The sequence below is a fragment of the Mustela nigripes genome, chromosome 11 (genome assembly GCF_022355385.1).
Source record: "Mustela nigripes isolate SB6536 chromosome 11, MUSNIG.SB6536, whole genome shotgun sequence".
Lineage (NCBI taxonomy): Eukaryota > Metazoa > Chordata > Mammalia > Carnivora > Mustelidae > Mustela > Mustela nigripes.
In genome coordinates, this window is record NC_081567.1 from 23,890,194 (window position 1) to 23,911,598 (window position 21,405).

At 43.8% G+C, this 21,405-nt stretch overlaps 1 protein-coding gene across 2 annotated transcripts in view; it reads left to right on the forward strand.

Annotated features, from left to right (window-relative positions):
- PDILT (protein disulfide isomerase like, testis expressed) overlaps positions 1-16,968 on the forward strand; it is a 40,441-nt gene extending 23,473 nt beyond the window's left edge. Inside the window, exons 4-12 of one of the 2 annotated variants that reach the window (XM_059415963.1) lie at positions 806-939; positions 2,050-2,187; positions 5,482-5,592; positions 5,675-5,800; positions 8,348-8,545; positions 10,993-11,113; positions 13,599-13,777; positions 15,135-15,230; positions 16,661-16,968. In XM_059415963.1, the coding sequence (XP_059271946.1) occupies positions 806-939; positions 2,050-2,187; positions 5,482-5,592; positions 5,675-5,800; positions 8,348-8,545; positions 10,993-11,113; positions 13,599-13,777; positions 15,135-15,230; positions 16,661-16,894 (1,337 nt within the window). In that variant the 3' untranslated portion in view covers positions 16,895-16,968. The remainder of the gene's footprint in view (positions 1-805; positions 940-2,049; positions 2,188-5,481; positions 5,593-5,674; positions 5,801-8,347; positions 8,546-10,992; positions 11,114-13,598; positions 13,778-15,134; positions 15,231-16,660) is intronic. The other variant, XM_059415964.1, reaches the window with a different exon arrangement.
- Positions 16,969-21,405: the final 4,437 nt, after the last annotated feature.

Below are 21,405 nucleotides of genomic sequence, written 5' to 3' on the forward strand. Positions count from 1 at the left end.
GTGTGCTTGGAACCTTCCATATAATAGCTGAGAAATGGATGCCAGGATCTATGACCTTAGTGAATATCTGCATCTCAGCTGAGGAACTGAAAGCACAGGTAATAATGGAATTTTCCCAAGGTCACAAAGCTAACTGGTATTTTTATTTACACTTCATTCATTTACATTTTTTAAAAATAAATCTACCTTCCTGTCACTTTGGAAGGTAGATAGAAAAGAAGACTGGGTATGCTTCCTTCTGAGTTTAATTCCCAGGTTCACTAATGGTGGGTGGCTACTGGCAAGTCTAACCTCAATTTCCTCATCTGCAAAATGGGGAGAGTAAGAATATCTCATAAGGTAGAGCTGTTGCAGGGATGTAATACATGTAAATGGCTCAGCACAATGCCGTGTCCTTGGTAAGTGCTCCATGACATTTAGCTACTGCTGTTAATGTTCATGCCTTGCGGGCGCCTAGGTGGCTTAGTGGGTTAAAGCCTCTGCCTTTGGCTCGGGTCATGATCCCAGGGTCCTGGGATCGAGTCCCGAATCCCACGCTCTGCTCAGCAGGAAGCCTGCTTCTCTGTCTCTCTCTGCCTGCCTCTCTGCCAAATAAATAAATAAATAAATAAAATCTTAAAAAAAAAAAAAAAAAAAAAAAGAAGTTCATGCCTTGGGGATGGGGCAGGAAGGACTGACCTTGGCCTTCAATGGGTAGGAGCCCAAGACCAGATGCTTCTGGTCATTAAGCTTGGAGAAAACAGGCCTTGCTCCAGTTCAAGAGGAAACTTGTATAGGAGATCTATTTAACTGTCTCTCTCTCCAGGAGTGGTTGAATCTACTGCCTTGGTCGTTTGGTTGAGAAGACAAATTCGCCAGAAAGCATTTTTGTTCAATAACACCCAGCAGGTGGTAGAGTTTGTGAATTCTAGGCCCTTGGTCATCATCGGCTTCTTCCAGGTACTGGGGTCAAGAGGTGGGAGTAGCTTTTTGACTGGTGAGCAGCCCTGTGTCTGGGAGGGGGGTAGGGGTAAGGAGAGGTCTTTTACTTGGGTTAATGCCATACCCATTCTTTATTTTCCAATGAGCTGGTTTTCCAGGTAACAGCAATGCTAAAATGAAGAAGGAAAGAATGGAAGATGAAGTGGGTAGGAGAAGCTAATTAGAAAGGTGGACAGAAATGCAGAGAGAGTAGAGGAAATTGATGTTTATTAAATTGGTTTTGATAATATTAATGATCTTGTAGAGATCCATTTAGAATATCACTGAGTAATAAGTAATTTGCAAATTGTTTTTCCTTGTGGAGAATGAATTTCTTATATATCTTTACTCATTTCTGGTAACTAGGATGGCTCCTGCCTTCCCCCAGTGGAAGTCAGAACTTTGGCATTATATTTTTACACGGGGAGAGTACATACCTCTTTCTGTCTCACTTTTGGACAGCCCCAATTTTCTTTCAAGTTATAGAAAGAAGGCTGCAACTACAGCCATATTTTGATACCAAGTTTATATCTTTTGATCCGCATGGTCAACCCAGTTGCCTCTTCTGAAAACAATTAAGGAATACATGTTTAAAAGTCTCAACCTTGGGGCTCCTGGGTGGATCAGTGGGTTAAAGCCTCTGCCTTCGGCTCAGGTCATGATCCCAGGGTCCTGAGATCGAGCCCCACATCAGGCTGTCTGCTCAGCAGGGAGCCTGCTTCCTCCTCTCCCTCTCTCTCTGCCTGCCTCTCTGCCTACTCGTGATCTCTATCTGTCAAATAAATAAAATCTTAAAAAAAAAAATTATCAACCTGTGTGTTAGAACAGCTTTATTCTAAATACCTGGAAAAAGTTGAGCTTATCAGCTCTTTCCTTTAATCTCTGTGGATTGGCCTATTTTGGCTTTAGTCATAGCCACAGAAGTATTCTGAGTATGTAACTTCATGAAAGGGGACTTAGGGAACCCAGGAAAACCCCAGAACTTGGAAAAGTGAGGAGATGAACTGATCACCATTTCCACCTTGACCTTAAATAAGCCAGACGTTTTTCTTTCCACCAAAGTCCCACCAAATCTCTTTCTCCAAACAGGATTTAGAGGAAGAAGTGGCAGAGTTGTTCTATGATATGATCAAAGACTTTCCAGAGCTAACATTTGGAGTGATATCAATTAGCAATGTCATTGGACGTTTCCATGTCACCCTTGACAGTGTTCTGGTGTTCAAAAAGGTAAGACTTGGGTTCTACTGAGAGTGAAGGGTCCCTAGCTCAAAATGGATTATGCATGTAGCTACAAAATTTGGGTACAAATTCTGGTTCTGCCACTGCCACCTGCAAGCTACATGGCATTGGACTAGGCAGCTATTATTAGATCACAGTCACCCAGAGTTTCTCTGGCCTTTCTAGACATCTTCCACTGTAAGCTCCTCTTCCTCTTCTTAACCAGTAAATGCCAGTCATTAAAGCTCAGTCCTCTCCCCTATGTTTTCTTCCGGTCCCTGCTCTCTCACCCACCCTCCATTAGCAATTACCACCCATACACCCATGACTTACAAATCTCCCATTTTCAGCCAGACTTTTCTATCTCCAGACTTTCATATCCATCACCAGATGTCTCAACATGACCAAGCTTAACATCATAATCTCCCTTCCAATCTTCCAAATCTTCTTTCAGTTTTTTTTTTTTTCCTCTCAATGAATGGTATCACCATTTCTCCCAAGTCCCATCTGAGCAATCAGAATACTCTCAGGCATTATTCTAACCCATCCCTCTTCTCCACCTTTCACAACTGTCCATCACCCCAAACCTATAGATTTTAAATCCAAAGTATCCCTTGAGTCTATTTCTCTCCACTGCTGCCATCCTAACTAAGTCAAGTGACCATGATCTCCCATAGCCTAATGCAACATTCACCCAATTGGTCTGCCACATTCTCTCTTATCCTCTAAAGAGTCATATTTACAATGGGATGCCTGGGTGGCTCAGATAGTTGAGCCTCTGCCTTCGGTTTGGGTCGTGGCCCCGAGGTCCTGGGATCGAGTCCCACATTGGGCTCCCTGCTCAGCAGGAGCCTGCTTCTTCTTATGCTTCTTCCCCTCTCTCTCTCTCTCTCATGAATAAATAAATAAAATCTTTTTAAAAAAATAAACAGTTGTATTTCCAAAACTCAAAAATTATGACCACCTGCCTCCTTCCCACTGAAAGCTCTTTAATGGCTTCTTATTATTCTTAGGATAAAGACTCAAGGCCCTAATAAGGCCCACAAGGCCTTCCTCAGTCTAGCCTCTACTACACATTTTCCTCCTTTCCCTCACTGGGATCTGAGAACAGACCATCCGAGCTGTCTAATAGGGCAGCTATCACATATGACTATTTATATTCCAATTAATTAAATTAACATTTTAGTTCCTCAATGAAACAAGCTACATGTGAATAGGGCTATTATATTGGACAGCACAGCACTTCCATTATCACGGAAAGTTCTATTGAACAGTGTAACTCTAGACACTGTAATCTGGTTCCTGGAACATGTCTTACTCCCTCGTCACACAAAGCCAAATCCTTACAATAATCATGTTATTTACAGATATGGCTTAGAGAGGTTAGGTTACTTGCCCAGAGCCACACGGGAGGTGGGCAAAGTGATAGCCAGACCTGCTTAAGACTGTGAGCCACTAATTTTACTTAGGCCCTTAGAAGTCATTACAAGGTTTTAAGTTGGAGAACAAAATAACCTGATTTGGGTCTTTGAATGGGACAACAAAGAGTCCAAAAATAGATCCAAATACATATGGGAATCTAGTATATGATAAAGATGATATTTAAAATATGTTATTCAGGGGCACCTGGGTGGCTCAGTAGGTTAATTAAGCCTCTGCCTTCAGCTCAAGTCATGATCTCAGGGTCCTGGGATCGAGTCCCGCATCAGGCTCTCTGCTCAGCAGGGAGCCTGCTTCCCCCTCTCTCTCTGCATCCCTCTCTGCCTACTTGTGATCTCTGTCCAATAAATAAAAACTTAAAATAAAATAAAATATGTTATTCAATGACTGGTGTTGAGAGAACTGGGTAGCCATTTAGAAAAAAAAAAAAAAGCTAAATCTATATAACCTCCTTCCATGCACGTAACTAAATTGCAGATTGATTTATGATTTAAAAATATAACAAAGAAACAATGGAAAGACTAGAAAATGCCACGGGGGACTTCGATTTCTAAACTCGGAGCTGGAAAGCCCTTTTATAAAGCATGACAGAAACCCACAAAACTATGAAAAGAAATACTAATAAATTTGGACCACATAAAAAGTTAAAATTTCCAAAGAATAAACCTCATCACGATATAAAAAACCAAGCGCAAACATGAAAAATGGACTAGGACAGAGTCAGTATATTTTAATGGTTAAGAGTATGAGCTCTACAGTCAGACTGCTGGGTTGGAATCTTGGCTCCCCCTCTCACTTGCTTAGCAATCTTGGTCAAGTCACTTCCACTTTTCTGTGCCTCAACATCCTCAGCTGTACAATGGGAGAAATAATGATTCGTAACTCAGTGGAATGTTATGCGGATTAAATGAGTTCTTGCATATAATGTATTCAGCATTGTGGCTGATGCAATATGAGCTCTCCATAAGTCTGATTAAAATTATCGACTATTATCATGTTCAGAAAAGAGTTTCAGCTTTGTCGAAAGGACAACAGTACCTATGAAGTATTTAAACGAGAGTGTAAGACCATCACTCTGGCTAAAGGTGCAGGGTAGGTTGGAGGGAAACAAGGCGAGAAATTGGAAGACCATTAGGCAGCTTTTGCAAAAGTCCAGGCAAGAGGTCTGGACTACAGGTTAAGCTCCATGAAGGCGAAGAGAGAGTAGGGAGAAATCATCCAGAGACAGCTACATCTTTGTTCTCCTTCCCACACAGATTTTGATCCTAAGCTACAGAGAACTATTTCCTTCCCTGTGTTAATCCAGTCCTTCTGAGAAGCAGTCTTCAAGCAGGATTAGACATGCAAAAGATTAGGGAAAATGCTTGTGAAGGGAAAGAGAAGGAGCTGGGGGAGACTCATCAGGCCACTCATAAGGTCTGACCTTCTAGAAGGAAGGAAGGTCCCCTGCTTGCAGAGAAGTTCTAAGAAAGCTGGTCACTGTCACCTACCAGAGAAGTCCTGCATCTCCCAGAAATGGGCTTGCCTTAGTACCCCCAACACAGCATCATTGGTTAGGAGCAGTGTGCAAGGAACTGCATCAACACAACTATTTGGATGGATTTCAAAATGAAGCAACTGGCTGCCCACTGACACACTCCCTGCTTTATAGACTGGAGATTTTCAAAGCTGCCACAGGCCCATCTTTCACTTACATGCTAATCCGCCCAGCCATTCATATTTACCAAGTACCTACATTACAGATTAGGCTTGTCACTATGGTGGTCTCCTTTTGTCCATGGGGAAAACTGTGCTATTTGTATCTATAAAGTGTCTACATTATGGAAGCTATTGTCCTCCAATGCTTTTCTCCTTCTGTCCAAGGGAAAAATTGTGAAACGCGAGGAGCTTATTAATGACATTACCAACAAACATGTCCTCAATCAAGTCATAAAAGGGCACCTCACCGATTTTGTTATTGAATACAACACTGAGGTCAGTGAGCCAAAGGGTCCCTGGGAGAAGGGAAGGTAGGGCAGCTGTGTGCATGGATGACCCACCTCCCTGGTAATTTCAGAGCAAGGACCTGATTTATGAATTGCACATCCTGAATCACATGCTGCTCTTCGCCTCCAAAAGCTGGGAATCATTTGGTTTGATAATGCAGCATTATAAATTGGCATCGAAGGAATTTACAAATAAGGTTTGTGGAAAGTGCTACTGCCCTTGTTGGATGGGTATCCAGGACACTAATGTTGTTTGCTGCCCTGGTGATTGTAAATTAAACCCAGGGTGATTTGCATGTTCATTTGCATAAGTTCCCTTATTTGCGTATTGATGTTACATATTATCTCCTACTTAATTTTAAACCAGCTTCCTCCTCCTTCCTGCCCAGCATCTCTTCCTTTCTTGCCATACCTATGCTGTTCCTTCCCTCATCTTTTTGAGAAGTCTACTATGGGAACATGATGGTTTGGCTGCTTTTTTGATGAAAGATGCTCCAGCACAAGTGAAGGGCTGCCTTGTGGGTGGTCTTCGGCCTGGAAGTGAGGGGGAGGAGAGACCACCCCTGTCTGAGGTCAGGGAGTATGAACAGCCTGCAGGTGTGAAGTGGCACGGATTGATAAGTAACTGCTGAGACTCAAGGCTTTAGCATCGCACAGACCTGATTTCAAACTCTTTTCTTCTTGGGAGAGATTTTGTTCATGATTGTCTTAGCCTCTGAGTTTCAATCACTTTATGTAAAATGGAGAACTTCATGGAAGAATTAGAGGTGTCACAGGCAAAGCAATGAGCAAATGTGCAGTGAGTGGCGCTATTATTGCTCTCATCACTGTTAGAAACAAATCTGTTTTTCTCAAGTGCCATACCTATGTGTCCCACCACCTGGACTGTGGGGGCAATTTGCTTCATTTTTTATTTTTTATGAGAAGTACAGTAATGGCAGATTATTTTCCTTTTGATGAAAATTACTCTAAAACTCAAATGAAACCATTAAAAACTTTGAAACCCAAAATGAACACTCAGTAAAGCCACTAGGGTGCATATTTAATGTTCGTGCTATAAACCACCACACTATTCTCCAGGGAGTTTGTTCCAATTACATAAATAGTTCTTGTAGATAGAACTTCCTGGTTTATTCAATTTAAAATTTTTGGTGTGATTCAGCTGATCACAATCTGACTGCTTCCTTCTATATCTCTTACATTGTAAGAGTCAATACATAGCCATATTTCTCCCAGATTTATTTTTTTATTTAACTCTTTAATCTCAGTGGAGTGTTTTTTTTTTTTTATCATATATTGGGAGATAAGGTTCTAAGATGGCCTTTACCCCAGCTATCTAGCTTCCTGAATGCCATTTGATTGTGATCCATTTTAGAGCCAAAGATAAATGGATGAACATTATTCACACAGGCCATTCCCCTATATCTTACCTTGTTCATGGCTAGTCAATATTTGTTGAAATATTCAAGGATTTTTTTTTCCCCAAGGATGGTTCTAACGCGTTGCTTTGTTTTCCACTCCCCAGCAGAGGGAAGCCTGTTAGGCACATAGTAGGGCCCTTCATATTTTGATAGATGAATGACCTGAGGGTATCAGTGTTTGCTGTGGCTTTCCTGCTTTGCCTCTTACTTCTTCTCTGCAACCAGTGTCATCTTTTAAAAATTATCGTAGCACTTTCTGGCTCTCACTATTCTTTAATGACCTTCTATCTTACTCAGATAAAAGCCAGCCTCCTTACTAGACCTCTGATCTCATCTCTGACACATCTCTAACTTTGTCTCCCTTGACTCTCCCCTCATGGTGCTAAAGCCACACTGGTCTTTCCATTCCATTCAGGAATATTCTAAGCTCCCTAACCCTAGGCCTTTGCACTGATAGTTTCCACTGCCTGATTCAATGTTCCCCTGACTTGTTAAATGATCACCCAGGTCCCAGCTAAAACGTCACCACCTCAGATACTCCTGACCCTCCTACGTAACACTGGGCTCTAACCTCATTGCACCTGTATGGTCATTCTCTATCACGGGGCTCTGTTTTACTGTCTAATTAACACTCATTGCTATCTGAATTTATTAATTTGTTTACTCCTTTGTTGTGTGTCTTTTCCACTAGAACATAAACTCCATGAGGGCAGATCTTATCTGCCTTGGGCAGTTTGTATCGCCAGTGCTTCGCAAAATGCCCAGCGGGTACTCTGCGGAACACTTGTTAAATGGCGAGTGAATGAAGTCATGAATTTCCTTGAGCGAGGAATAATCTAGAATAATAATGAGTTGACACATATTGAGCATTTTTACTTCCCAGTATCAAACCAGGCTTTTATTGTCCTGTTTAATTCTCTCAGTGACCCTATAAGGTGGATGCTCTTATAATCACCACCATATGGGTAAGGAAACAAGCACAGAGAGGGTCAGTTACTGTTTTGTCCAAGGATCTGGATGAAAGCTTAGGACCTCCTGACTTCCTGTGGTTGTGTGGATGGGACCCTGCACAAGGATGGTGAAACCCCAGGCTGGAGGCTGACCTCTGATTGTGCCCTAGGGCACAGAGCTGCCCCTGCCCAATAGAAAGTTGTTCTGTCTTTCAGATAGAAATAGCCATAGACCCTGCTATTTGCATTCCCTTAGGGCTCTCCCAAGGTTTCCCAAATTTCTTTCAGTAAGGGATTCCTTAGCTAATTTCAATCTTTACCCTTTTCATGGCCTCCAATCCCAGAGAGACTCAGGTTTTATTTGATTTGGCAGATCCTTTTCATCCTTGTGAATGCAGATGAACCCAGAAACGGACATATCTTGAAATACTTCAGGATCACAGAGGTTAATATCCCATGTGTACAAATCCTAAACTTAAGCTCTGACGCAAGGTACAAAATGCCTTCTGAGGAGATAACCTATGAAAATCTCAAGAAATTTGGCCATAGCTTCCTGAATAGAAATGCCAAGGTAAGTTTGCTTTTGGACAAGGTTTACTCAGAACCTCAAAACTGCGTAACTTTGCTGGCTTTGGTTATCTGAATGGGGAGGCAGAATCTCGTGGTTCAAAGTGGGGAAATAGCCATATGTCTCCATCTCCAATCTTTTCACCTTTGACCTGTCCTGACTCTATAATTCCATCATTTAACAATTCCACCAATACGTTTTTATTTTGAACGGCATTTCAGAATTGAAATGCAGGAGCTCCCAGGGCCAATATTCTCTGAAAGGAGACACTTTTCCTCCTTTCAGACTCTCTTGTGAAAGATTTAAGGATAGATGGATTTTATCGGAGAGGAGATAGAGTAGGGATATATTAAGCAATCAGGATTTAGCCTCAAAGATTTTATGTGCCTCTTATTGGGAGGCTAGAAAGGAGCCTGTTTTGCTAAAAGGAAGGAGAGTCTGTAGCAGGACCAGACGTAACACAGTATCTCCTGCTGTTTATGTAGCATTTGCAATGTCCCCCAGCCACCCTGCTGAATTAGGAGACTGTATTTTTTATTTTCCAAATGGGACCACTTTTGAGATTAATGGGTGGGGGTGTGCATTCTTTAAAAGTATTCTGGAACAACAAGAATAAATTGGAACTTTCCAGGCAAACCAGAATGATTGGTCAGCTCTCCTCTGAGGATTCCCATTACCTTCTGTCCATTCCTGCACAGACACGCCTTCTCAAGTGAAAGCCATTTTTTTTCTCTGATGCACATCATCATCACAAGCCAAGTGGTGAGGCTGATATTTTCCATGTCATTTCTCCTCCTCCTCCCTTCAAAACCCCAGACCCTATGCATTTGGACTTTGGATCCTCTGCTCCCTCCCTCCATTGCTGTCCTCTGATCATGTCCCTTTCGCTATCGGGAGACTTAAGCTCCTCATTGCAGACTTGCCCTCCATCCCTTCTCTGCCATCATTTCCAGAGACACCAGCATCCAGAACCCTGGTCTGTCTCTCTCTCTCTCTCCTTTCATAACGGGTATGTCCAAGCCATCTGAGCCCCCTGCTCTTGGGGCCACACACTACAGATGGCAGTTCCTCTGAAAATGTGATTTCAAGCTCCCCATCCTCTTAATTTCTTTTTCTAATATCCACATTGCTACAATTCTTTACCTTTCTCATGGACTCCAATCTTCTGATCTCCTTTCACAAACTCTTTTCTGCCTTCCTTCATGAACTTGGATTCCATGGTTCATAGCTCTGCTGATGATTCCCTTAACTTCTTTATCTCTTTATTCCTTAGTCTACCTTCTACTTCTTTATACCCTGTAGAATTTACAAGGCAAAATCACAACTCTGGTTGAACCCACTTAACGTCCCTACTCTTTCCAGGCCAAGGCTAGAGAAAAAGACCACCACCATGAGGCAGGCCTCATGAAATCACAAATCTCCCAGGGGCTCTTTGAAATGTCCTGACATCTCTATATAAATTTCTCTTAGTGTGTTCATTCTCTGAATCTGAGTGTCTCTGTCCTCATACCCTATTCCTACTTCCAGTCTCAGCTGAGTAAAAGACCATGTATCATCATGACAGGGGCCCCTCATTTTCCATCACCACATCTACAAACCTACCCAGAGCTCTACCCATTCTCTCTCCCTTCCCACTAGTTTACCTCAGGAGGTGTCTGTCTCCTCCTCAAGGGCCAAAACATACTCCCATGCTCTTGAAATAGAGATGAGCACCTTTCACATGACACGAGATGTCAATGCCTGATCTGGCTCACTTCTAATTTTCATCTTTTTCATCATTTCCCATCAACCACGCCCAGCCTCCACCTCCTTTATGCTCCCTCAAAATGAATCCTGAAGTCATTTCTAGAGGCTGCTATGGGGATGAGGGAATTACTGCAAATCCGAGTTAATGGGAAAGGAGAACAGAGAGCAGGAATGAGGAGTGGGGAAGACCCTCCAGGCAGAGCTATGGCATAAACAAAGGCCTGAGGTAGAAGCCTAGCCCTTTGGGGAAATAGAAGATCAGTACAGTTGAAGATACCAAGGAAAGAATGGTAATGAACTTGATGAGACTGGTAGGAGCCAAAGTGTGATAAAGGTCTTACAGGTCACATAAATTATCTTGCGTTTGATTCTTGAAGTAATTGGGAACAGCTAAATTTTGGGGGGAGGGAGGGACAAACTAGTTAAGATGTTGAAGATGTGAACCCCACTCTCATCTAAGAACCTCAAGAATCATGTATTTGGAATGCTAGAATTCATCCAAGCTTGAAGCCTTGCCTCTTCCCAACCCTCTGATCTCTCAGTCTTCTCTGAATAATTCAGGCTGGACATCAAGAACTTCAAACTCTTTCCCAAAGTAGTTGTAAGAACAAGAGAAAACTTTTCATTGTTTCCCGTCAGGGCAGGGAGCCCCAACTGCCAACCCCTTTCTGAAGACTGTTAGACCTCTCAAATTTGCTTCCTAGAAACATCAATCCAGTGAAGACATTCCAAAATATTGGGACCAGGGGCCAGTTAAGCAGCTCGTTGGGAAGAACTTCAACGTAGTGGTCTTTGACAAGGAAAGGGATGTATTTGTGATGTTCTGTAAGTATCTCTGCAGAAGTCATAGAAGACATGGCCCAGACATTACCTTTCAAGTGTTGCTCCTGAATTCTGGGGCCCCAAATCTCCAAAATCTATCAAAACACCATGCCAAGGATGGTCTTCAAACATCTAAAGGGATTGGATCAAGGTGCTATCAGCTACAATTCAACTCTCCCTGAAAATCCAATTCTTGGAACATATGGAATACCTTCCATATAATCCAGTCCTGTGGCTTCTATAGCAATAATAATGCTGATGGCTAACACTGATTCAATGCTATGGTATACCAGGCCTCTTGCTGAGCCATTCTATACTTTATCTCATTTAATCCTCACAATATACTTTTTTTTAATAACCTTTTTAAAAAGATCTTATTTATTTATTTGACAGAGGGAGAAAGAGCACAAGAAAGCAGAGAGGCAGGCAGAGGTGAGGGTGGGGAGCTGCTCCCCACTGAGTAGGGAGCCCGATGTGGGACTCGATCCCAAGACCCTGGGATCGTGACCTGAGCCAAAGGCAGTCACTTAACCAACTAAGCCCTACCCAGGCGCCCCTCATAACATACTTCTGAAAGTAACTACCATTATTGCTACTACTTTGCACAGGACTAAACAGAGTCTCAGGGAGGTGAAAAAACTTCCAAAGTCAGGCAGCGAGTAAGTGCTGGAACTGGAATTGGGAGTCTGGACAGCCTGACCCCAGTGCCTTGGCTGGTCATTGCTGGACAGAATAGCAATTCTGGCTTTATGTAACTTGTCAAATGGCCCGTATTGAACCTACCTGAGTTGGTGTGGCCAAACTGAAGACTCAAATCATGCAGGTTAAGAGCTTAGCAGTGTCTGGCATATTCCAAGTACTTGATAAATGACAGTTCTTATTATTCCTATTGCTGTAATTACTTTCAGTGCTTGCCTAAGGACTACTGCCCTTTCTCTGTTGTTTCTGATTTGCACATGAGAGCAAGAGCCAGGGACCTCTCTCCCACCCTGAGACACAGAGAAGGATGACACTGAAGTTATTCAGAAATCTCTTGTATTTTACCATCTATGGAGCACCCACCATGAGCCAGGCATGAGTTGGCTGTATACACGTGCTCTTATTTCCTCCTCAAAACAAGCCTCTAAGGAAGGTCCAGGAGATTTCCCCATGATACAAATCAAAGAACTTAGCCTCAGAAAGATTAATTACCTCAAGTCCCACAGTAACTTGGAAGGCAAAAACTTCCAATCAAGCTCTGATGCCATTCCTTCCTGAGGGCTGCATTGCATCATGCATGCCTTTAAAAAACTCACTGAAATGGACTCTCATCCACAGGGTGAGGTGTTTAAGGGCCATATGATGGAATAACCATGATCTATGGCCTTTAAGTGCAATAGATAAGAGGCGGGGCCACTTTTCTATACTTAACTGACACAGAGCTAAGAGAATGCCTATTTGGTTCTGGTAAAAGGCAAAAGCAGCCTCATTTTCTTGAAAGCAGACCTGTCAGATTGGCCCCCTGGGGCTGCGAACATTATCTCCCCACCCCCCTCCCACTCCAACCCAGGCCCATCTGGCTCCAGGGGAGCTGCGGGGAGAACAGATGATCATGGAGGCACTTGGTTTGTAAATGGAGGGATGATTATCCAAATGCAGAGTGTTGGGGCCCTTGAGGCCACCCCTCCCACAGAGCCAGAAAACTTTAAGGGGTTGATAAGCAGGGAAGGTTAGAGCTCGTCCCTGATTTTCTTCAGAGGGCCTGATTCAAAGCTAAAAGAATGGTCTGTAAGGACTAAAAGGCAGGGTGGTAGAATGGTCACAAGTGCCTTGACTTCAAATTCCACTTCCTCTGCTTAATTATCTGAGTGACCTTGGGCTGTGAGCTTAACCTCTGCTAGAAAACTCTTGTGTGTGCATGCTCTCCCTCTCTCTCTCTCACACACACACACAATTTCTGGTAGAACATGAGGAATCATCTAGCGTATTCTTTTACCTTCAACTGGAGTAGAAAGCCATTTTTTTGTTTTTTAAAGACTTTTTTTTTTTTTTTTGACAGACAGATCACAAGTAGGCAGAGAGGCAGGCAGAGAGGCGGGGGGAAGCAGGCTCCCTGCTGCACAAAGAGCCTGACGTGGGGCTCGATCCCAGGACCCTGAGATCATGACCCGGGCTGAAGGCAGAGGCCTAACCCACTGAGCCACCCAGGTGCCCCTGGAGTGGAAAGCTATGTTAAAAAAAAAAAAAAATTAGAAGAAAATGTCCTAGCCTGCTAAAAATATTAGTGTCTGGGTAGAGGGGACTAGATTAATTTTTTTCTAATTGATTTAATAATGACCAGGTACTGAGGCTGAAATGTAAAATAAATAATATAGTATTCAAAGAAGGAAGAAATGTAATTTGCAGAAATAACAGGACCATTAGTAGAACACAGTGACAGTATTTCTGGGGTAGCACTGGCTTTCAGTCTTTATTAGTGTGAGCTTACACAACAGCCCTTCTCTTCCAGATGCACCCTGGTCAGATAAGTGTAAGGCACTGTTCCCAGTGTTGGAGGAGTTGGGCAGAAAGTATCAAAACCACTCGACAGTCACCATTGCCAAGATGGACATCACAGCAAATGACATTCAGCTGATGTACCTGGACCGGTACCCCTTCTTCAGGCTCTTCCCCATCAACTCTCAACAAGTGAGGGGCTCTTGGGACCTACATACCCGGAAATATCGTTATGCTATTATCATGGACCCAGTGTCTCCTGATCTCCAGCTCTGCCTTCTACCAAATCAGCTTCATTCTCGGCTCCAGCCCCCCTTATCCTCTCATGTTCAATTTGAAGCGTGCTCTCCATGAGCTTCCCCCAAAGTCCCAAGACTTGCAGAATGGGGTCCCACTTGGGTCAGCTGCTCTTCTCTGACCTAGTCATTATTGTCAGGAAGATGTGGTTCCCTCTGATATTGGGGCTGAGCTCTACCCAGACTATTTGGAATAAGGTGGGGGGGGGGGGAATCTCCATGTGAATTTTTGAGGTGGGGTGCTACGAAAAGAGGGAAGACCACATGATAGAAAAATAGGTCAATGTCTTTTACACACCAGTGTCACAATCACCAAGCATCGCCAGTGCCATGGAACATACTCTCTGTGCTGCTCTGGCATGTGGGGAAGGGTGTCCATCAAAGCACTGCAAGCAAAGGTTCCTGCCCCAACAGGAGTATGACAGAGTGGGAGAGAAGTCATGATGCGGGCCCACCTCTACTTGCAACTGGAATTGAAGGGGACAGATTCTGGAGGGCAGATATTCCATGCAGACATGGGATTTTAAAGAATGCTGAAGATTTAAATCAGATTAGTGGAGGGGTGTGAACTATAGGCAGAATTGCAACAGGTGGGCAAAAGGGTGGCCACAGTGTTGTGAAGAAGAGGCCATCCTTCCGGTACAGAACGTGCACATGGGAGAGTCATGGAAAATGAGGCTGGGTTGAGAGGGTGCAGCTGTGGTGCAGCTGTCACAGATATTCCATTATCTGAAGAGTGTAGACAACTAGTGGGCAGTAAGCAGCTTCAGAATCTTAAAGACTGAAAGACTAAAGGGAACTAGGGATGGCTGAGCAATGATCATGTATCAGATGCTTTGTAAAATAATAACTAGTCTTTTTTAATGATAACAGTAAAAATAACTATATACAGCACTCACTGTGAGTCAGGCACTGTTTTAAGTGCTTTTCATATAGTAGCTCATTAAATTCTCACAATAACGTATGTCATAGGTAATGTTATCATCTGTACATTTTAGATACCAAAACTGGGTCATAGGTTACACAGGGTTTGAGCCCTGACAGTGTGGCTCTGAAGTCCCTGAGCCAATGACGGAGGAATTTTTATTACCCTTATCTTAGAGCCATAGTAACGGAGGCTCAGAGAGGCTAAGGAACCTGCTCACTGTACTCAGGTTGTTAGGAATTTGACCCTGGATTTATCCTACATAGCAATCCCTGAATACCTTGCAGGAAGAGGCTACTGTTGTGACCTTCTTCTGTTTTCTTTCTAGGCTGTACTGTACACAGGAGAACATACCCTGAGGGGCTTTTCTGACTTCCTGGAAAGTCAAATCAAGACAAGGATCGAGGATGAGGATGAGGAGGAGGTAAGGCAAAAACGGCAATACCCAGGATCCTTCTGTTCCACACAAGAACTCATCAAGAACTCAATTAACTAGGGAAGAATGTGTCAAGAGTCCAATAATCTTGTGCTCTCTGGAGATCACTGACTACAGGTGAACAACCACCTATTCTAAATGATTTAATTTCCAGGGCACTTACTGCAAGGAAGCAGAAACAGCAGACTTTAGAAACAGAAGGAAAGGCTGTGAGGTCTCCTAAGGCTGCTTCCCTGGGTCCACCGTTCCTGAGTTGGTAACCAGATGTCTTGACAGGATCCAGCTCTTTGGCATTATTTTCCTGATGGCTGGATAACCATCCCCATCCTCTCAGAATCCCCAATCCCATCCAGGCCTCAGTGAGGCCATCTGCAAGAAGGTGCCATCTATACTAGTTAGAACTCTTGGGGCGCCTGGGTGGCTCAGTGGGTTAAGCCGCTGCCTTCGGCTCAGGTCATGATCTCAGGGTCCTGGGATCGAGTCCCGCATCGGGCTCTCTGCTCGGCGGGGAGCCTGCTTCCCTCTCTCTCTCTCTCTGCCTGCCTCTCCATCTACTTGTGACTTCTCTCTGTCAAATAAATAAATAAAATCTTTAAAAAAAAAAAAAAAGAACTCTTTCAGTTGCAAATGTCAGAAACATTACTCTTTGGTTTAAGCAACAATGGGAACTTAATCCATATAACTGGTAAGAACATCAGGCACAGGTGGATCCAGGGGCTCAAACTCATTTTCTGTCTCTCCATCTCTGCTTTCCTCTATGTTGGCTTTATTCTTAAACAGTCACTTCCCCATGGAGGGTCAAAGATGGCCTCACAGCTTTAAGCTAATATCCTTCCAGCTTAGAAAACAAACACCTGGGGTGCCTGGGTGGGTCAGTCAGTTAAGCCTCTGCCTTCTGTCTGGGTAATGATCCCGGGGTCCTGGGATGGAGCACTGCTTTGGGCTCCATGCTCATCGGAGAGCTTGCTTCTCCCCCTGCTTTTGTGTGGTGGTCTCTCTCTCTCTCTCTACAAAAGAGAAGAGAAGAGAAGAGAAGAAGAGAAGAGAAGAGAAGAGAAGAGAAGAGAAGAGAAGAGAAGAGAAGGCATCTATTTCTTCATAGTCCTAGCAAATGTCCTGGCTAGGGATTTCATGAAAGGCCTGGGTCATATGTCCAGCCCTGGAGCTAGACCTGGGGCACCCACACTTGTGGCCTGCAAGTGGAGAAACGGGACTCTCCAAAGGCCCTATTTCTAGAGGGTTCCCATGGTTGGGAATTTCCTCACCTGAGCCAAATGGGCCTTTGATCCTCAAGTATGTGTCTCTGGGTATTTCCCAAAAAAGAAGGCCTGGTAATTACAATCACAATTATCACATATTTCTTGCCTCTTTATTTCTTTATCCTATGTCTTTCCTTCTTTCTTTCTTTTTTTGAATAGCTATTGTCTGTTGAACAAAGTGAAGTGACTGAAGAGGAGGCATTAGCTGAGGAAAAGAAGGTACCTTTTATCAAGGAAGAGTTACCTGACCAGAAGTTGCCCGAGCTGGAGAATGTGACAGTGCTATTAGAGCCAGCTGGACAGAAGGAAACAGCTGAGGAGGAGGAGAAGGTGGCTAAGCCAAAGGGACCTCCAAAACAAGAGAAGAAACCAAAAGTGAAGGAAGAACTATAGCTTCTTCAAAGCCCAGAGCCATTTTCTAAGGGGAATCTACTCCAAAAAAATTATATATCATTGGGGTGGGTGGAAGCTGGATGATTAAAAACTCCTGAATGTCTTTGGCCCTGTTCTACTCATTGCTTCTTTTTCCTGGTTGGGGCTGCCTTAGAAGAGCTGTTTGGTCTGAAATTCGTACAGGGTTGCGAGCAAAGCCGTAACTGCAACAATTAATGATTATTTACAACATGCTGCTCAGTCATGCAATTCTCACATCACTTTCATTATCCCCATTTTAAATATGGGGAAACTGAGGCAAAACGACATTAGGCAACTAGTGAGGATCACACAGTTAGGAAGCCCTTGAGATATGATCGCAGGCACACTCACTCCAGAGACTGCATTTAACCACTATGCACACACTACCTCCACTAGGTTAGAGTCCCCAGGGTGGGGACTGATTTCTTTATGCTTCATTTTGACACAGTAAGAAAGAGATCGAGCCCCAAACAACTCCCTAGTCTTCTATATCTCAATAAGTGACTCACTCTTAAGCACCGAACTGCTAGCATAATGCTCAAGTCCCTTCCTTCACTACCCTAAAGGAAACCCCACCAATTGGTGACTCCACCCACTTGCACTGGCTCCACCCCCTTCCATCCAGCGACACACCCCCTTATCTCAGGATGACTCCACGCTCTTCCCCTCCACCACCTCCTACCATCCTCAGCCCTGGAAGTCTCCTGGAATGGTGTGCTTCTACTGTTACTCTGTACATCCCTGCCCACCGGACATCCATATTCCATAAAGTTGCTGAAATTATCTTTTAAAAAGCCACAGTCTTGAAGACTTGCAACACTACCTGTTTTAACAGTATAATGGAATCTTTACTGCTTTTACAGTAAGATTCAGTCTCCTTAATATGCCTTCAAGGCTTGGAAAGTTCCGGCCCCACAGATCTCTTCTACTTTTTCCTCTCTCCCTCTCACTTTCTAGGCTCCAGCCATGCTTCCTGTCTATTCTTTGAATAGTTCAAGTGCTGTCTCTCCTCATGGTTGTTACTTCTGCCTAAATGCACACGCGGCACACTCCCACAGATCTTCATGCAGATGTATTTTTTCATCCTTCAAACCTCAGTTCAAATGTCACCACCTCAAAGAGGCCTTCTCAGATACCAATATTTGAAAGCATCTTATTTTGCTGTGCACTAATATACCACTTGCTTCCCCCACTGGTGGGTAAGTCCCTGGGGAGCTGATATATCAGCTATTTTGTTGTATTTTGTTCCACTGTATTTCCAATACTTAAAACACTGCTTAGACAAACTAGATGCTTAGTAAATAAGTATCCATAGATCAAATGAAATTTCTTATCAGGCAGCACCCCATCTCTGAGATACATGATTTCACTGTCATCCCAGAAGGGGGAGGTGCTGACAGTGTTGCCTAGAGACACAAATTAGATTCTGTATTAGCTTCCTATTATTGCTCTAACAAATAGCCACTAATTTAGTGGCTCAAAAAGTAACCAAACTTCTTACAGCTCTGAAGGCCAGAAATCAGAAGTCAATTTCACTGAGCTAAAAAAATCAAGGTGTCATCAGAGTTGGTCTCCTGTGGAAGAATCCCTTGACTTGCCTTTTGCTGCTGGAGACTGACTGCATTCCTTAGCTCATGGGCCTGCCCAGACAACCTTACATCACGATTCTCTGAACTTAAATCATACTGCAAGGTCCCTATTGTCACGTCAGGAACCATTCACAGCTGCTGGGAGATTAGGAAAGACATACTAGAAAGTCACCAGCTGACCACAGATTCATGCGGCTGATTTGTAACATTTTGGCCAAGTGATAACAGAGCTCCTCTTGAAAAAAAGGATATTATTTTACAGACCAAAGTCTCTACAAATCGTCTAGGACTTTCCACTTCCCACCTATCATCTCAGAGAAAGGCTGTTTGTATTCCTTCAAGCCTCTGGATCCAGCTCCTGGGCCTCCCTCTCCCACCCCTAAACCTGGCCTGTCCACATCCAGATGAAGCAGGGAACAGCCTGGAACTCACCTGAGCCAGACTGCCCCGACAGGGGCAGGTGTTAGTATTCAGGACACGGTGTGAGGCTCACCTGCCTCAGCCTTAAGGCTATGTGGCTGCAGGTCAAAGGAGGGGTTCATGGGGGCAGGCTGCAAGGAATAAATCACATGGAACAGAGTCCCCGGCTGGCCCCCAGCCAGAGAATGCATGTGCTACCTGCAGGTCCTGCATCTGTCTGAGGCCTTGGGAAGTGGGGGCTCAGGTTGGGAAAAACAGTTAGAGGTAAGGCCAGGGATGACCCTTCTGTCTGGAGAGTCGTCTCCCTTGGCTCATTTTCTACCCCCTCTAGCATACACCACTCTCACAAAAATCCTTTCTATTCTGTTTGGTCAGTTTTTCAAATTTCTCCACACCTTAGCTTCAGTCCCTCAAAAAAAGACCTGAAACCACTTATCTCTCATGGCTGAGCACAGAATGCTTTTTACCCCAAGGAGTGCAATGCATCATAGGAGAAAATCTGAAGAAGATGAAGGGCTATAGTATGGATTTACCACGGGCTAGCTGGATAATCTCAGGGAAGCAACTCAGTATTTCTGAATTACAATCTTCTTGGGAACATGTTGCTGGGCCTCGTTGTCTGAGACACTAAATGTAAAAGCAATCATTATAGTTTCTGACCCAAGAGAGGCACTCAGTAAGTGACAGCTGTCGAGATTATTAAGATAAGTTTCTTACCAGTGTTTAAAAGTTAAGAGGGCAAGAGCATTCCAAGAAGATGGAAACTTCTGATAAACTGAATAAAGTAAGGTTTGTTCACAAATATTTTTTGGCTACTCTTCTGCAAGTTAAGATAAAGAAAAAAAAAGTGATTGAATAGCAACATGGATGTCTTTAGTGATCTTCATGAGCAATGTCGATGGAGCTGGCCGTTCAGGACATGTATCAGTGTGAATTTGAGGAGAAAGTGTGCAGATAAATCTTTTGTGAAGTTTGGCGATGAAAGGATGGAAAATAGGATGGTGGCTGGAGGGAGTGTGGGGTTAAAGGAAGGTATCTACAGAGGGGACTAGCAGAAAAAAATAATTAAAAAAAAAAAAAAAAAGATGGGATGAGCAGATGAGAATACTTCAGTGCCTCTGAGAAGAGGGAGTTATAGGAGGAAGGGGTAGGTGAAGGTGAGGGAGAAAGGTTATCAGCCCAGGGAGAAGGAAGCTGCTCTCATCACGGCAGGAGAGGAGATGCGGAAGATGCGTCCAGGGACAGGAAGGGAGGCAATGCTTAGTAACTCCAGGGAGAATGCCATAATGTCATTAAATGTGTGGGGCTGGGAGATGGCAGGGGTTTTGAAGAAAGATTGGAAAAACAACCAAATAGAGAAATAACACAGGATGCTCCAGCTGTGTTGAGGGCAGGTGATGCTTGTTGTTTTAAAATGTAGTTTTGTTATTATTATTCAGATATGGCAAGGCTAACAGATGAGAAGATGAATGCCATTGAAAACATAGTTGATTAGATTCCCAGATCCCAAGAGGAGGGGGCACACGAAGAAGCACCAAGGTCACTCAGGAGGCCAAGGGAGGGGGGAAGCCATGAACAAGAACCTTTCTTGTGGTTTCCATGGGAGGGAACAGGAGAAGCAGGGCAGCCAGGTTTAGGATGGATAGTTTGAATAATTTCAGTAGGTCCTGGGATGAGGAAATGCTTCTGGTTGTCTGGTGTCTGGCCCTGGGGTGATGAGGGCAGGGGAATAGTGGCCCTGAGTGTAAGAGCCCCCAGCAAAAGAGGGCTGGGGGGTGGGAGTGGGTGCTGGGCTCTGGGTGGTTCATTTGCATATGAAAGGCAGATCTCTAGCCAGCTGTTTGCAATCTCTAGGAATTAGTTAGTCTGAGAGGGACAATCCCTCCAGGGTCAGTAAATCCCCAAGATGTACAAGCATCAAATACAAAACTAGAAAAATGTGGTTACTGGACTGATGAATAGTCTCCAACCCAAACGCCCCATATTCCTGCCCATAGCCTTTGCCAAGACAATTCCAGGAGCCACCTCGAGCCTCCATTTTAATCCTTTAAAGACACCAGACTCTAGTTTAGACAGGGCCTCATATGCACCAACCAAAATATTGGTTGGGATAGTCGCCATCCAAAATAGAGAAAAAGAATATTACGAACTTTTATTTTCTTCTTAAGTGAGGGGTGGGGGGGGGGGGGGTGCAGGGACATTCCTATAGAAGAAAAGAAAAAGAAAAAAAAAGGACAGACAGTTCAGAAAAAAAATAACACACAAAGGAAGAGATCATGATTTCCCTTTTTGTTGGAGAAATGCCAAAGTAAGCAATGAGATTTCTCACTAATTTTTTTGACAGAGATGAAGGAAAGTGTACAATGGTAGGATCCTAAATGAGTTTATTTTTTTTTAAAAAAAGACTATGAGAAAGAGAGAGAGCGGGTGCACACACAGGGGGTGGGGCGGGGGAGCAGAGGGAGAGAGACAAGCAGATTC